This window comes from Thermobia domestica, chromosome 18 (assembly GCF_964235325.1).
Source record: "Thermobia domestica chromosome 18, izTheDome1.hap1.1, whole genome shotgun sequence".
NCBI lineage: Eukaryota > Metazoa > Arthropoda > Insecta > Zygentoma > Lepismatidae > Thermobia > Thermobia domestica.
This window is the reverse complement of record NC_137471.1, coordinates 7086274-7103618: the sequence shown is the minus strand read 5'-3', so window position 1 is coordinate 7103618 and position 17345 is coordinate 7086274. Positions and strand designations below refer to the sequence as shown.

Genomic DNA, 17345 nt, shown 5'->3' with positions numbered 1-17345 from the left:
CGTAACAGTTCATAGGAGGAGTGGAAGTCTGATGAAGACACAGTTATTGTGTTGAAACTGTTACGTGGTACTGTTTTTTGCATATTATCACATAGACTTTATTAAACCTCAACACATACCTTATAGGGACCTATTCTTATACCTTAGTCGACTTACACTCATAAATAACTCAAGCACCAAGAATTCACGAAATATACGACTTTCCTCAAGTAAGTTTTGATAACATCATGTTAATCGTCATACATCCTGAATAACATTCCAAATATATCACCTAAAACTTTTCGAGAAATGCATTAATATGCTCATTTACAGCTCATATACATTTGAACCCAGACAGTACCACCTTATATGGAATTGCTAATACAGGTACCAGTTTACAATACTATAAGCGAAGTTCATGACGTCCAGAATTAAGCATGACTGCGAGAAAACTGTTTATGAAATAGTAGCATCAACTTAACATCTACGTTACGAATACCAATTGTAGTTTTACATAGTATTATATAACTACCCTGAATTTCGGGACATTCTATTACACTTTAAATAAATAAATAAAATAAAAACAACAAACCTTTCAATACTCGTGACGTCGTCCAAAGTAACTTCTCGTAGTCGTATGATCGCATAATTCGGACCAATTCAACCGGACCCTGTGAAGCCAAGATGATCAATTTACTTTCCTGGTTTCCGTACGCCAGAATTTGCAAACAATCAGTGACAATGGCCAGGAACTTAACGTTATTCCGCTGCAGGAGAGCAACCATCTTCTGTAAACCACCAGCAAGCCTTACAGCCATCTTTGATCCCTCCTGGTGGAGGAGGAGGTTGTGAAGGGTTGTGATGGCATAGAACAGAACGGATTCCACTGGAGAGCTGGAAAACAAGAAAAAACATTTATTCCTCAACTTCATGTTTAACATTGTGGTATGTAAAGAGGTTATCAATACAAACATCAAAAAAGCAAGATACAAAATAAAATATATTATTATTGTGGAAAGCAATCAATGGTATTAGGTTTTAAAGATACTGTCATTCAAATGCCCTCTTCTGATTCGATAGATTAAACAGATTTTTCTGGGCATATAGCACGAAAAGTTCACCGAACGCTTTCTGTTGCAAAATAATGATGTAAACCGGCAGTCCAGATCACGTAACCTCTCCCTCAGCCCCTCGATTACTTTGTATGGGGTTACTTCAAGTCTCAGGTCTATACCCCACAAAAAATTCGTGAACTGAAGATACTGAACAAATTACTGAGAATTTACGATGAAACATGTGTGCAAAAGTCTATCTTCAAATCCATTCCACTAACCGAACCAGAGGACAACATCTGAACATGATCTTCAAAACATAACGTCGTTCATTATTTTCTTTTACCATAATTAATAATTATCATCATTATTATTTGTAGTTCTCATTTCCTCATTTTAAATTCTAACGTTTTTATTGGTAAACTCTTGAGAACAACACTGTTAAAGGAAAAAGAAAAAACGAAACATCTAGTTTAATGCAATGTAATTATATCTCGGAGTCTGAAGAATATTTCTTGATTGGTTGAAATTTAAGCGTCCCTTTTCACCACTGAGGTTGTATGGGACGGGACCTAGTGTTTAGATTACAAAGTGTCCCCATCAGTCCCGCTGCCATTTTCAAAAATATTGCAGACACCAAAGAACAATAACATTTACAAATTTATTTAATATTTAGAAGACAATATTCAGTGAAACAGTTTGTGTTGCCAACATGTTCCCCGTTAGCAACCAGCATATTTACGTTTGCACCGAAAGAAGCAACTTCCCCAACAGGAAACTAATTTGGGGAGAACCTGTTAGCCACTTGACAAAGATTACACTGAAGGCCACAGGATGACATACAGTGCGTTCAGTAAGTTCCGGGACTACCTCAAAATAAAATATTTAACGATTTGAAAACTTATTACCACGTCAATTTTATACACACATCTCTTCCTGCATCACACACTTGTGGGATCAGTTGCATACGTTCTGGAATGACCTGGGAAAGTCGTTCACTGGAATCCTGTTCAGCACCACCGTCACATTCGCTTGAAGCGATACAGCATCTTCAAAATGCTCGCATTTGAGGGTAGATTTGAGTTGAGTTGATTTTCAGTTTAACATCCGTGAAGGCAGCAGCGAGGCTATATGAGACAGAGATCTATTGATTAACGTAGAATCCGAACCACATGAGCTCCGCCGGGAATCGAACCCGTGTCTCCCACACCAAAGGCGCGTACTCTAACCGCTTAGCCACGAACAAGCTCAGAGGATAGATTTGGATTTGAGACAGGAGCCAAATCAGGATAATATGGGATTGTTCAAAACGCTTCTTTTGGCCAAAAGTTAAAACCAAAAGCGAAAGTTCTTGATGCCCGAAAACCAAACCATTCGAACATTTTGTTTCGGCTAAGCCAATTACGTCCGTACGCGTTCTGCATCATTCTGTGTGTGTAAGTGACGATTTTACCAAATTTAAAACAAAACTTGACTGCAGAATGTTGCTCCATTATCTCAACATTGACAATGAAGAAAGAAATATGAATATGACAGCGGTGTTGAACAGCATTTCAGTAGTCGACTTTCCTAGGATGTTCCACAGCGTCTACAACCAGCCTAGCGAGTGTGTGGCACGGGAATGTACGTATATAATATAAAACTAACGTAGTAAAAAATATTTCTGGCATCGTTAACTGTTTTATTTCGAGGCAGTCTCTGTAGTTACTAAGTGCACAGTAAATCTAAGTATATGATAAACACTGAACAAAGAATAAGGTGATGAAAGTAATTCGATAATGGACACGGACGTTACAGAACAAAGATAATAAATAATATAGTGTGATAAAAGCATTGAAGAACAAAGATGATAAATCCATGTTTCGACATTCTAGAATACGGACTATAAACCAAAGTGTACGATAACACACATTGAAGAATACAGATGATAAATCTAAGTATATAATAACAGACATATAAGAACACATGATGAATCAGTGTACAATAACAGACATTGAAGAACACAGATAATAAACAAGAGCTGCAAAAGTACGAGCGAGAAGACTTTTTTGAAGAAAGAAAAAAAAAAAAGCTTTATTCCATGGCTTGTTTTGCCCTGGATTTTTTTTTTTTTTTTAAATTTATTTCAAGTTTAATACTTTAATAAAGTGGGGTTTTTAGAAGTAATAAAAACATTCATTTAGGTTTTAAATTCAAGGGAGGTCCTAAATTTCATATTCTTCTAGGGCAGTGGTTCTCAACCTAATTCATATCACGGCCCCCATTTTATCACATCCTCTTGCTAGCGACCCCTTTGAATTTCTGGTTTGTAATGAGTTTGTGTGGGATTTTTAATATACCTATTGTGGAGATCTCACGATAGCCATCTATTTCTATAATAGTAGAATCTATTTCTTGTATATAGTGGATACAGTAACTTCTCTAACAGCAAATGGATTAAAACTAAATTTGGTCATTTCAATTATATTACAAATATCGAATCCGATCTGTCATACTATTTCAAAATAAGTTTTTTTTTTCTTCCATGGTAAGCATTAAAACAGAGACAAGAAATCGCTTATCAACTGAAAATGACTTGATAATGTGCGTCACGAAAATTGAACCGAACATTGCCGCACTAGTGAAATCACACCATGCTCGGGTATCTCATCAACTTTCAATTTTAATTCTATTTCAATATGCAGGGTTTTTTTGCATTTGTAATTTTCTGGTATTTCAATATGCTGTTCTCATTACTTTCAAAATCGTACCTTTTTCATTTAAATTGATTTTTAAACAACTCTGCACCTGTTGAAAATGTTTAATAAACATATGTTTTGTTGTTCTTAACAGTATTATAAAAATAATAGTAAGTCTATCAGAAGAAAATTCAAAATAACATTTAAAAATGTTTTTCGGTATTAGATTCTAATTATATTTCTCTCTCTTGTTTATCTTCGCGAGCCCTCATAATATCTTCTCGCGACCCGCAGGTTGAGAAACCCTGTTCTAGAGTATCAATTTCATATTTTTACAGGGCGGGCCAATTTTTGATGCTTTCCCCTCAAGAAAATTTACAAATTACGACGCTGACTGAGGTCGTTAAAATTCGGGCGGAAGACGATTTAAAGCGCTAAACACAAATTTATTTCGAATATATTGACACGATATAAAGAAAGAATAAATTATGTAAATAATGAACTTTTAATACTGTTAGACTAACATCACACCCAAAATGGTCGTTTATCACTTTAATTTTATAAACTTAACTTCCTAAATCGAACTAAACTGAACTCTAATTAGGTTCTAACAGGATATCTGAAACTCACAATAAAGTGTTCCCGGAACGGGGAACGAGACGCAGGAGAAATTCTATACCAAAACAAATATGGGTTTGTATCTGTTTTTGGATGTATTATTTCTGCCTTCCAGTTTTGAATTTAGGCAACCTGTAACACATACTTGACGAAATGGGTAATTTTCAGGAGACAGGTAGGCAACTAACATGATCCTCGTGATATGCTGAATTGCATAACTTACACTTACTGGCAACTAATGAAATACCAGTTCGAAAATCAATGAAGACAACCAGCCTTGAATTGAATATAGGGCTCACAAGTAGTGAATGTTGTGAAGAGGAATTGTAGATTTCATTACAGGAAATTAAAGGTCATACTTAAATAAGATAATCATAGGGGAAAAAATCAAAAGCGAAACATTTCAACTTTTCTCCCCCCCCCCCAAAAAAAAAGAAAATTTGTCTATATTAAAAAAAAAAAAAAAAAAAAAACTGCGTCCCAAAAAGGCAGTGTATAATGTATGTACTCTGTATGATGATAGACACTGCAGAAGAGAATGATAAATGGAATTGTATGATAAACATTGAACACAGATGAGAGTTAGTAGCGTGAAGATACGGAGAAAGAACATGGCAAAATCCATGAATACATATCCGGGGCCCGAATACGAGAGACTTCGCAACACGAGTGAGCACTACCACTCAACTAACGTGCCAGTTATACAGGGTGTCTACTAAAATTCCAAAATGAAATATCGAGACTTTTTCGTGACCTTTTCTTTACCAAATCATAAAACTTCGTAACACTCTCAAGAGTGAATTTGGGTGCCAATTAGGCTGAATTTTCATCCACGCGATAGAAGTGTGATTTGCATGCGATTTGATAGCGTCTAAAGCCGACCATAGACAATTTTGGTGGTAAGTTTTGACGTTTTATAGAACAAAATTTTTCAATCTGTACTTACATTTGTACAGATAAATTAAAAAAAAAAAAAAAAAATCGTGACCCAAAAGCTAAATTTCGTGACTTTTTCTTGACTTTCATAACCGCTTTCTAATTTCGTGACTTTTTCGTGACCGATATAAATGAAACTAAAATATTGACCGAATGATTGAACCAGTCCCCCCCCCAAAAAAAAAACGGCGTAACGGCCCGATTTGTGGGCGAGCTGCTCCACGCCATCTGTTAGCGATTGGTGGAACTACGTCCAGACTAGCGTCGAACGCGTGGTTAGCGCATCGCGTCGCCCTATCGCTAACAGACGTGTCGGGATCTTTGTAGACCTGGTACCGAAACTGTTCGGTATTTTTGAATCAAAATACTAAATAATGGATACTGTCCCATATTTTGTTTGCTGATATTAATATTTTTATTAGTAGTGGTATTCTACTCTAATTTCTGCGTTAGCTCAAAATTTTTATTCTTTTAAGGGTCTTCACTACAGCGAAATTAAACTACCGCTAATTTTAGAATTTTTTCTGTATTATCTTCAAAACATATAAAAATATTCCAAAAGCAGAAACGTAGTGAACTAGACAATACGATTTTGCATGTGATATCTTTACCACCAATTCACCTATCTGCTTTTGGTATGCCGCTATTTACAGAACCCGCAAAAAATGTTAAATCTATCTACAGTTGCAAATCGAAAGCAGATAGATGAGTTGTGATAACGGTATCACATGCAAAATGGTATTGTATAGTTCACTACGTTTCTGCTTTTCGAATATTTTTTTATTTGTTTTGAGGATATTACAAAAAAAAAAAAAACTCTAAAATTAGCGGTAGTTTAATTTCGCTGTAGTGAAGACCCTTAAATGCAACATGGTTAATGTGCACTTAAGAAAGAAAAGGAAAAAGAAAAACTTCCTCCATAAAATCTGGCCACAAATTTGGAACAGAAACAATGGTGCTGTGTATCATACCTCAGATATGTTCTACTATCACTGCCGAACATTCCTTTATGGAAATATTAACAAAATGTATCACGTACCTTAACAATTTCACCAGAGCTGGAATTCCACCACTTTTGAAAATAGCTAGCAAACCTTGCCTGTGATGTGACAAATTATGTAATGTTCCTACAGCACCCTTAGTAGTTTCTAAGTCATTACTGTTCGAGATGGCTCGAACTAATGCTGCAACCATCTGCAAAGATTAACCAATATATAAGTTAATTATGTTAAACTATTATATTAATTATAGTTTTATCAAATTTTGAAAAGAATCTACGTACTGAGAAATTGTCTAGCAATTGGTATGGAATTCATGCATTTATATAATACATATTCATAATCATCCTACTTTTATTACCGTGTATCAAATTACGTCAATAATTCTTAATTCGCAAGAGTCTTTACTATATATTATTTGTATTTTTTCACCTTGTCTCTAATTTATTTACTCTAAAAGACACATTCCTACTTACTATACTAAAAAGTTATTTCTTTACATACTTTCAGATCAGTACAACAGAATATTACACTCAATACCGAACTCTGAATAACAATACAGTTATTTACTTTTACTTTCAATGATACAGATATCGTATTTACTTGCGTATATTTTGCACCTTTTGGGCAGAACTCTTGACCTCAAACAATAACGGATGCAATATTCTTAGGAAGTTTTCTGAACATCGATATTCAGTAAGAAATTCTTCATCGTGATTTTGATTTGATTTTCAGTGAAGCGTTCCTTTCAGCAGCGAGGCTATATGAGATGTGGACCTACAGCTTAACGTGCGATCCGAACCATATGAGCCCCCGCCGAGAATCGAACCCAGGTCTCCCACGCCAAAGGCGCGTACATTGTTCATCACGAAGAACGACAGGTTGCTTTGAAATTCAACGACACTTTTCAGTATCAGTATTTCCATCACGAGAAAGCTTCCACCATACCCAGTTCTTGCCGTATTATTCTTTGTTTGAAGATACAGAAGTAGGGAAGAAAATTTAGAAATAACACGATCAAGGATAATTTCTCTTTACAATACAAAATTTAATGTACCGACCTCTATAAATATATAAGTGGTAAATAATGCTGTATATAAACATACGAACAATTTGTTCTGCGTTTGTAGAGATGAAATCGGCAAATTTACTTTCCGTTTAGACAGTAACATGTCTTGCGTGCATAATATACGCGAATAAATATGCCCCAATTAAAATCATGCACATTAATTACATGAGCCAAATCAAAATTGGACAAAGTTCATAACGCACAAAACCAATAATATCCAAAGTTCATAACGCACAAAAACAATAATATCCAAACTACTTAAAAGTGAAATTCCGGATCCTGATCTGATAAGTTGCCATTTACCTGTAGGCTCATCGTTAATATCTTGCTCGTGATGGTGATTACATAAAATAAGTACTAGGAAGTATTGGAAACATGTTTCTTATTAATTCCCTGTAATCCTCGCCTTGGTCAAGACTAATAAATTAAATCTTTCGTTTAACGCCACGTGAAGAAGGCGGATGATGTACGCACGCAAGTGGATGAAAAAATTGGTGGAATGAAGATAGTGGAGTAAAGAATGGGATAATCCTGTGGAAAATTATGGCACAATATTGTTCAGCATGAACTCGCATGGTCTGAAAACGAACCACTTAATACTTCGCACCAGATGTACGAGAATTCTATTAAGACATATGTTGCCGTTATTTTTTCAATAAAAAATGTTTCATTACTTGTCGTAAAACTGCATCAAACTTCAAACTTGAAGATTCAATACCAAAACTAGATAAATTTGCCTCCGGTTGCAACAGAGAAAAACTATGGACGACAGGAAAATAATATAATGAAACTACTAATCAGAATAAAGTAGAACCAAACTGAACTGAACTGCTACAATCAAGAAAGAACTATATCTAGCTACAAAATAAAAGCTTAATTGTATATAACATGCGGTTTAGCACATCACTTTTCAACACTATTATCTGTTGCTTTCTAGACCGGAATTACCTAGATTTTATTCAGATAGTTCTCAAATTATTTTCTATCAAAAATTAAATCCGGAATTAGGAACATTACAATTATGCACGCTAACTATTCATATAACTATTCAAGTAAGAAGAAATATACAAGCAGAAGCATGAGCAAATTACTGAATTGACTGAGATCAACTCTCACACTGGATGCATATTTCCAAAGGCTACAAGATTCTAGGGATGAAAGAAAGCTATAGGGTAAAACTATCTGATCAGGAACCAGAAGTTTTTTTTTTTTTTTTTTTTTTTTTATGGGAAATAATTTGACTATACACAATGTCTCAAAAGACCGGTCTCACAGTGAATATTGTAAAGCTGGAGATTTAGAACATATACATGGTTGAATAAGTAGAATGAATTTATACTGTAGTCTTGTTTCTTGTAGAAATGTTAGAAATTAAAAAAAAAAAAAAAAAAAAAAAAAATCGATGAGTGCAAGGCTCATGAGGGTCATTACTTGTAACAGCTGGTGTTAAATGATGCATTTTATGCTTGAAACAATGGCTATAATATAGTTATATACGAAAGAAACGCAATCACAATACTGATCTTCAAACGGATCATCTGTATTTTAAGGTAATTTATCGATTGCTATTTTTCAGGATGGTTTAAAGCTTAAACTGTTTTTGCATCCGGGCCAATCACATACTGAGATATGGAACTTCAGTGGTTACAAATTAATTGTAAGAGTTTACGGATCCCAATAATTAATTACTGACTTTAAAAAGTGCACTATTTAGTAATTTATATAATAACTGGAACTTTAAGCAACCGTATATAAAACACTCTCTATAAAAAGTTTTCTGTTACTTGTTTAATTACCGGGATATATAAACTCTTATCATATAATTAATTTATTATTACTAAAGTTCCATATCTTAAATACACACTATTTGCTGAGCAAAACCATATATTTTTATTAAAAATTAAATACCACCAACTAACTCTTTAGCTTCATCAGACATTGAGATATTTATTGTGTGTCTTAGTATGTGATTAGCCCAGGCCAGAACAATGTAAAGATGAAACTTGGGGAGTCATTTTTCACTTTTCTCCCTCGTCCTCGTTGAGGCCGGGCCAGAGTTCGTTGAATGTGTGTAAGTCATACATTTTCTGAATACTTGTATTCTCCATATTCTGCTTCTTGTTTTGTGCGTCTAAGCCAATCAGAGCCTAACGTACTAACATTTGAAAGTAACTATATGAAATATGCAATGAATGAATAAATAAATAAACAAATAAGGGGCCTGGTATCAACGCTCTTACACTGCGGAATGGGCTTTATAAGAAAAGGTTATATATATATATATATATTCACGGTTAAAATCAAATCTCGATTTAGGTATATTATAATGGCCAGCTACACACTGTTACGGCTGGGGTTTTAAATAAAGAAACTAATCATAATTTGCTCATTTTTATTCACGATGAAACCTACTCGCGGGCAGGATCTGGCCCGTCATTCGGCCATCATGGATTTAAATCGTCGATAAATTTGCTTGAAATATAGACGATCTTTCGGAGAATTTTTGAATTTCTCAGGAATACTTCGAGATGATTACAGTTACATCCTACGTATTCAACTATATGTATTCTAAATTTATAACATTTCAATATTTCCTATGAGACCGGACTTTCGGGACATCCTTTACATGGACATTTTTGGAACAACTTTCAACTGAAAACGTGGTGCAACTACTCCGTATCAACAATGGGCATAATAATCTCAACTTATTGAGTTTCCAAAATCAACTGAAACGTCATTACTAGACTGCGGAAGCTTAAGTTCAACAAGTTAAATCTTTTTTTGAGCCTACACAATAGGCATGAAAAAAGAATTTAGACATTATAATTTGACAAGTGAGCTAATATTGTAAAAAATGTTTGAACATTATTTTTAAATTATAAAAAATAAGATAATATTCACACTTAGATAATAATTAACCCCACATACATCTAAATACAGATAAGCGACTTACTGTTGTTAGGATGGGTGGCTCCGAAAATGCAGGCTGCAAACGGGAAAATTGTACTATTTCAACAATCCATTAGATAATTTTTTAAGTCTGATTCCCTCGGCTATTTCAATTTTTACGAAAAATACTTACGAAGTACGAATATTGAGTTGGTGCGATTGACTATCTCCGATGCTACCACGTAATGTGTAAAAAAAAACTTTGCATACCAAAACAAATGGTCTTTTATGTGATACATCAGTGTCGGATGATACATTTTACACTGATTTCTACTTTCGTCTAATCTGAGAATAGCTTACGATACTTAGTAAGACTGATGCTTCTTTTCTTTATTTTCAATAATTACATACCCTATTAAAATTAACAGCTTACCTAAATAAGCTTGAATTGATCATTTATTAAAATAGGCACCCAGTGCGAACCTTCACTTACATTATTCTATCTTAATCTTTTGCAATACAGGAAACTAGTAAAATATCCAAGTGTAAACAGGTTAATCAAGGAAACTTAGTAAAAGTACAAATATGTCTCATTCCCACGTCCTTTGTCCAATTTGTATATCAAATTTGCCCAGAGGGACGATAGGTTAAATAAAAGTGGAGACAATATGTCAAGCGATGTGCTACACCAATTCTTCACGTATAGATGTTCTCGTACTGTAGTGGTCTAGGGACTAAGTAATTTGTACTGTCTTATTCAAAACAGAGACCAAACTATTAGTGTGGATTGTTATTGTGATGAACCAAATACTGGACGAAGACGATGATCTGTTGCACGACGGTAGTCGTTCAAACGTCCCCTTATCTTTTGTCATCAATTAGCTCCATGTTCAGTACATACCGGTAGCATTGTTTTACTGTTTATGTAACTTGTTTGTAGTGCAGCAAACTTGACCAGAACACAAGAAACATACGATATACACTTAAATAATCAAAAACGACAAGTCCATCAGACATGTCAATCGCACCAACTTAGTTATTTCAAGTACGGCCTTACATCTTAAAAAAATAACAGAAACCCTACTATGGTTTTCTTGACTAGCTTACAAAATTGATTTTGCCAAGTTTTTGTGTGAAAATAACTGTTAAAATAAGGCACTTTGAAACTCGTGCTTTCGATCCTAATTAAGCGTCCTAATTAAAATAAAGTTTAAGAAAAGAATTCTAAAGTAACTCCCGCAGTCTAGTCATTAACAATAGATCAATGTGTAACTTATTTAAATGCCTGATTTAAAATAGATTTTAAAGTCAGTTTTATTTTCCATCCTCTTAACAAAACAATTTCTTTCCCAAAACTAGATGCACAGCTTACCGAGATGCCTCACAAATAAACTACTGCAACATTACAGGAAAAGTTAACTCTTAATGACGCTTTAATGCTGACCGACCCCATCTCCGATTTTTTTAAATCCATTAATTTATATCGATTTCTCTCTTTTAATGCATTAATCCTTATTATTGTCATTTTAATGCACTTTCCGTGATAAGAATGAATTCTACTTTTTACATTAATAAACAATTATTTTATTATTACAAAGCAACAATAAGAAGCTTCTTGCTACTGCTTATAGGAACTACCAAGCACCACTATACTACATGAAAAGTGACAGTATATAAAACCACTCTATACCATATTTTGATCAATCTCTCTCCTTCATTAGGTTAAATTTTTGCACGAAGTGCCGTTCACACGTCTCCGTATACTCGGCAATGCTATTGATAATCCCATGCACATGGTGAATATGTTAAAATACACGTAAATAAAAAGAAAAATAGTAATAATAATAATTTTAGAACCCTCCATTTTGTCAGTGAAAACAACAAGAAATTGCTGCGAATAGCACGCACAGATTAATTCATATTCTCCTTTCTCCTTGTGAAGTCCTGTAAAATACTGTTCCAACCAAACTTTGAAGTTCTACCATAATCCTTTTTCGAAGTGGATGCTAACTGTCAACGGATTTCGTATATTTACTTTTTTTAAAAAACATATTACAATAATTTAGTTAATGTTGACTTTCCTTTATTTTATACATTATATTTTTAAACAAACAAAGCAAAATACCATAATACATGCAAAGTTTATCATCATCTTATTCATTCACTTCATCAAATTGACAATTATCGATTACAAAAAACACATTAAAAAAAATAATTAAAAAAAAAAAAAACTAGTGCCACGTGCTGTCGACTGGTGCACTGTGAAACCAAAGTTCTTCAATATTTGGTGTCAGAAGAGAAGCAAATCTTACCATCAAAATTTACACCCAGTTCATCACTATTAAATCAACACGATAAGAAAATACAGAATTTCGTGTGTCATGTCTTTCATTAGCAGCAAGTGTTCTTCAGATGTGCAAAGGAAGAGGTGAAAAATGCCTTGAAATTGTATGTAGATTTACGTATTTTAAGACCAACAGTAGTGAAATCCGGGCAATCACAAGGGCCCAAAAGAAGACGGAAAGTGACGGAGATGATAATATTAAGATGGATGTGTGGAATGATGAGAAATGATAGAATAAGAAACGATCATAAGACGCACTGTTAAGGTGTGACCTCTCAGTAGAAAGTTTCAAGAATGGAAGCTGAGACTATGTAGAACGAAGGAACGACGACTATGGGAAAAGAACTGAAAAGCTGGAAGTACCAGAAAGAAGGAAAACTCAACATGAAATGGAAGGACAAGACAAATGATGATTTCAAGGAGAGAGGTCGCTTAATACAGAAGGAGTGCAGGGAAAGACTGAAAACGGAAACGCCAACACCATATAAACATGGGAAAAGGCGGAGACAAAAAATGGTAATATTTCAACGTAAGAAAATTATTTACAGTTATATTAACTGCATCTTACTTTTTATTCTTAACCTAACCTTCTCCTAGACCGCCTCGAGAAACAGTTCACCAGCATGTCTTAGCATCTGGTTGGAACATTTATTACAAGACTTCGAAGGAAGGAAAGGAAAAAAAAAAAAAAGGAAAAAAACCTTCCTCAAAAAAATAATACTGAACACGGTGTTGGTGGTCTACAATATTAAATATATATACAATTAGTCTACACTCACACGGTCAATTTGTGCCTAAAATTATGCATTTTAATTTTTCACACATGCTTGAAATTTTAGAACAGAACTATCAATATACTGAAATCATTCGCTCCCCACATAAATTTATCTCTACTTAAATTTTATTACTAAACTTCATCTTTACTAAATATACGGCTCATGAGAGATAAGACTGATTCTTACCTGTGGGCTATTCATAATTGCATGCCGCGACGCTTCCTTCTTTGACAGCTGGTGGACCATCATAGCTGCCTGAGACACAACCACTTGATCTTCATCGTTCAGCAATTTAATCAATTCAGGGATAGCACGAGTTGCTAGATCAGCGTCATCCTAAATAGAAGGTAACAAAAAATACTTTTAAAGAACACTAATTTTAAAAATGACAATTTTATCCACATTTCACACTATGTTAATTTACACTGAAATTTTAGACTTTTGTGGAGTAACTCGTGAAATTGGAAGACAAGTTCAAAGTACATTTGCACTGGGTACAACCACCAGTACAAAAATTTTATGAACGATTTCAATGCAATAAACGTCTAATTACAATGCACGAATATCGGTTAAGTTATTTACTAATAAAAGAATATTTATTAAACTTCATATTGCGTAATATTTTAGTTTTTATCTAAGCGATACTAGAGTTGTTCAGGATACAACTTTCATCTGGTCAGTTTTATCAGATTAAAATTGAATAGGAAACTGCTACATCTTTTGTATTTCTTCTATAAAGTAATTAAAAGAAGAAAAATCCTCCATGCCATTTTTCATGTCACTAGCGTTAGATAATATAGGGAAGGAATATGATACATGTGAGATATAAGTGACTTTTTAATTAAATAAACAAACCATCTGGTACACTTTTGTTATCTAAATGATATGACTAAACTTTACAGTCCCAATGTATTTATTTGCAGCAAAATTATTTTTGAAAGCCGCTGCTATTTCCAGCTTAGGTCGTCCCAGGTACAAGAAAACGACGAATACACTAAATCCATACATTTGTGGGCAACTCATTAAAAGCAGAACTTAAATTATGTTGATCAACATAGTATAAACGTATTACAGTAACTAAATAACCGAAACCCGATTTTTATGTAGTTTATCAACTACCAACCTATCACTTCACAGAATATGTCCCTGGGATGTAAATAATGTGAATTAATCTAATATAAATAAAATAGAGAGTTTGTGTGTCTGTCTGTGTGTGGCCTGGGAACGAGACGAGTGGACAGTTACCAAATTTTGGTCAAGGGTACCTTGGTCCAGGCCCCAGACCGTTTTTTATTATTATTTTTATTTATTTTTTATTCGAAACAGGGGTCTCTCAGGTAGGGATGTTTACCGGGACATATAAAAGTAGTAGGAAATGACCGATAGTAGTGTCGAATTCATAGTTTTCGCGGTCGCTGAGATTCCACAGGCGTTGACTTCCAAATACAGCCCCATCGGCTGGGGGCCAGAGGCGTTTTCTGACCCATGCGAAGAATGGGTATTTCAACTAATAATTTGATAAATTTTGGATATTTTATTACAAGCTTATCGCACTTGAGACACGATCGAGGATGAAAGCAACAACAGTTTTTGAAAATATTTTCTCTGGAATAAATACACTGGCACTGTACAATTAATTATATCATTGAGTTTCTTAATAAATTTTAAAAACTACTCTTGAAGAAAGAAAGAAAGAAAAAAAAAAAAACGACGCATAGATTTGAAAATTAAATTTATTCAATTGAATACATCCGTCCGTGGAGATTAAATGCATTTAAGAAAATTATACAACGTTACCTAGTTTATCAGATGACCAACATATATATACTGTATACATATATTTGAATATCAATGTTGAAGTAATACTTGTTCAGAACACCTACATTAATAGGTATGTATATCATTCTGTAGCAAATTACTTCGCGTTTTACCTCAGCAGCGATATAGTGCAGACTTCATTCACCACGTGATTGATAATCGAAGACATCACTGATACTATGGCTACCTTCATGTCTAGATCTAACACTAGTAAGATCATGGGACTATTTCTAACGTTATCATGAAAGAGCTTGTTCCGCTTTCACCTACGAATCTTACAGAGGTCGAAATTCAAATCTCCGATCCGCAACAACTGGAAAATTGTAAACTTGGCTGCACTTTGCGAAGTTATTTACTTTAGATGACGTTATGTTACAACCAATGGTTTCTAAAATCACTACTTCTGATAAAATACTGCCCATTATGCTATAAAAAGCAACGTATATTTGAATATATTTTCCCACGTCCAACAGGAATTGTAAGGAACACCCAGGATAACTTTCAATTTACAAGGCATGAAAAATGATACTGGTCATAATGCTAGAAGAATACGTAAGGGATATACTATGATAGATCAAGGTAAAACAGCCAGTGTATACGTCACGAAAAACGGAAAAGAAAATTATTCGTAACATAAATTAAAATAAATAAAAGGGGTATTCAAAGTATACTGATGCTTACCTGGTAGTTAATAAGGTTGACTACAGCATGTTTCAACATTTGGCTTGGTTCAGCAAGCCTCTGGACAGCGGTGGGCTGAGCAGGGTCAAACTGTGTGGAAGGAATTTCAATGCCTTCTTCGAGAGTCTCCGGAAACATTGCAGCACGAACTCGCTGTGATCGAGTTTGGCTCAGTTGTTGGTTCATCTCTAAGCGAACAAACAACAAAAACATGACAAAGCAACCTTCAATAAATATTAGAACTAAAATAATCAACATAATTCGCTTTTCTTTCAGAATAGCAGAATACCTTTTCTTTAGTTTTAATGCATAATATGAAAGAGCTCGAAACTAAGATGATTTCACGGTGATGGAACAGATTAACTCATTTTCTAACATATTTTCAAATGTATCTGTTAGTATAAACTGTTTACAAAAAGTAATTATGTATGTATTTAAATTGTTTTCAAACATTAATGAAAATTAAACTGTTGCAACTAATCATGTTAAATTCATAACTAAGTAAGTGAAACGGATGGACACTAACTTACCCTATCCAGATTAAAGATGCGTGTTTGGATTTTATTTTATTTTCTTAAATCGAAGAACTAAAATCTAAAATTTTATCGGAACTTATTTTATGAACTGAGTTACATGTGAAACAGTGAATAAGACTTTCTTCTCACATTGAATGTTTCTGAGTTTAACATCTGATTATCATATGAGAAAATTATTTACCGGTAAATCTTTTATCCTGTGTTTGTTTCAGAATCACAACAGTCATCTTGAATTTAAATAAACCAATTATTATTATTATTATTATTATTATTATTATTATTATTATTAGGTCAAAATTTGACTATTTCAAGCTTAAGGAAAAATTATTACTATCAAGTTCAGTGCAGTAGTCAATGTAAAATAATAACAATAATAATAATAATAATAATATAAAAACCTAAACATTCGTTAAATATAGTCTGTGTATTATACTTTTAAATTAAAAAGAAAATTTGACTGCAAAATTGGTTGTATTATGGAATGTTTCAATATCTACAGTAGAAACTTAAAATTTAACCTCATAATATATAGAAGTAGTAGTAGACATTCACAACAAAAATAATTGTTAAAAAATTTATCTAAAACCTTTAAATTCAAGTTAACATAATGTATATTCGTTCCTTTCAAAATATATAGCAGAGAACAGTATTCATAAAAGAGTGGTAGAATTTTTATGAGAATAAAACTATTGTTTACATGAATCTAGTATCTTCAAATGATCTAGCCCCTACCTCGTATAACATTCATTGGCTTCAATCAATAGATCATATTTGCATAAAACTTGAGCTGGCTTATGAGAGAGTAGGAGTGAGTACAGCTAATGCGGGTTAACAGTTTCGACTTAACATGGGCCATAAACATTTTTCATTAGAGTTTCCAAAAACGATTGTACAGCTCACAGATGACGAGAAGAATCCTAAAAGAGCAGTTGCGGGGAAAGGTCAACAACACGGCCAAGTCCATTTTCGGT

At 33.8% G+C, this 17345-nt stretch overlaps 1 protein-coding gene across 6 annotated transcripts in view; it reads right to left on the bottom strand.

Annotated features, from left to right (window-relative positions):
- Positions 1-17345, bottom strand: part of arm (armadillo) — a 68478-nt gene that overhangs the window by 26340 nt on the left and 24793 nt on the right. For 4 of the 6 annotated variants that reach the window (XM_081745206.1, XM_081745208.1, XM_081745211.1 and 1 more), the window contains exons 4-8: positions 15839-16026; positions 13526-13675; positions 10284-10316; positions 6303-6457; positions 572-873 (exon numbers count right to left, since the gene is read on the bottom strand). In XM_081745206.1, coding sequence (XP_081601332.1) covers positions 572-873; positions 6303-6457; positions 10284-10316; positions 13526-13675; positions 15839-16026 — 828 coding nt within the window. The remainder of the gene's footprint in view (positions 1-571; positions 874-6302; positions 6458-10283; positions 10317-13525; positions 13676-15838; positions 16027-17345) is intronic. The other 2 variants (XM_081745209.1, XM_081745210.1) reach the window with 1 other exon arrangement.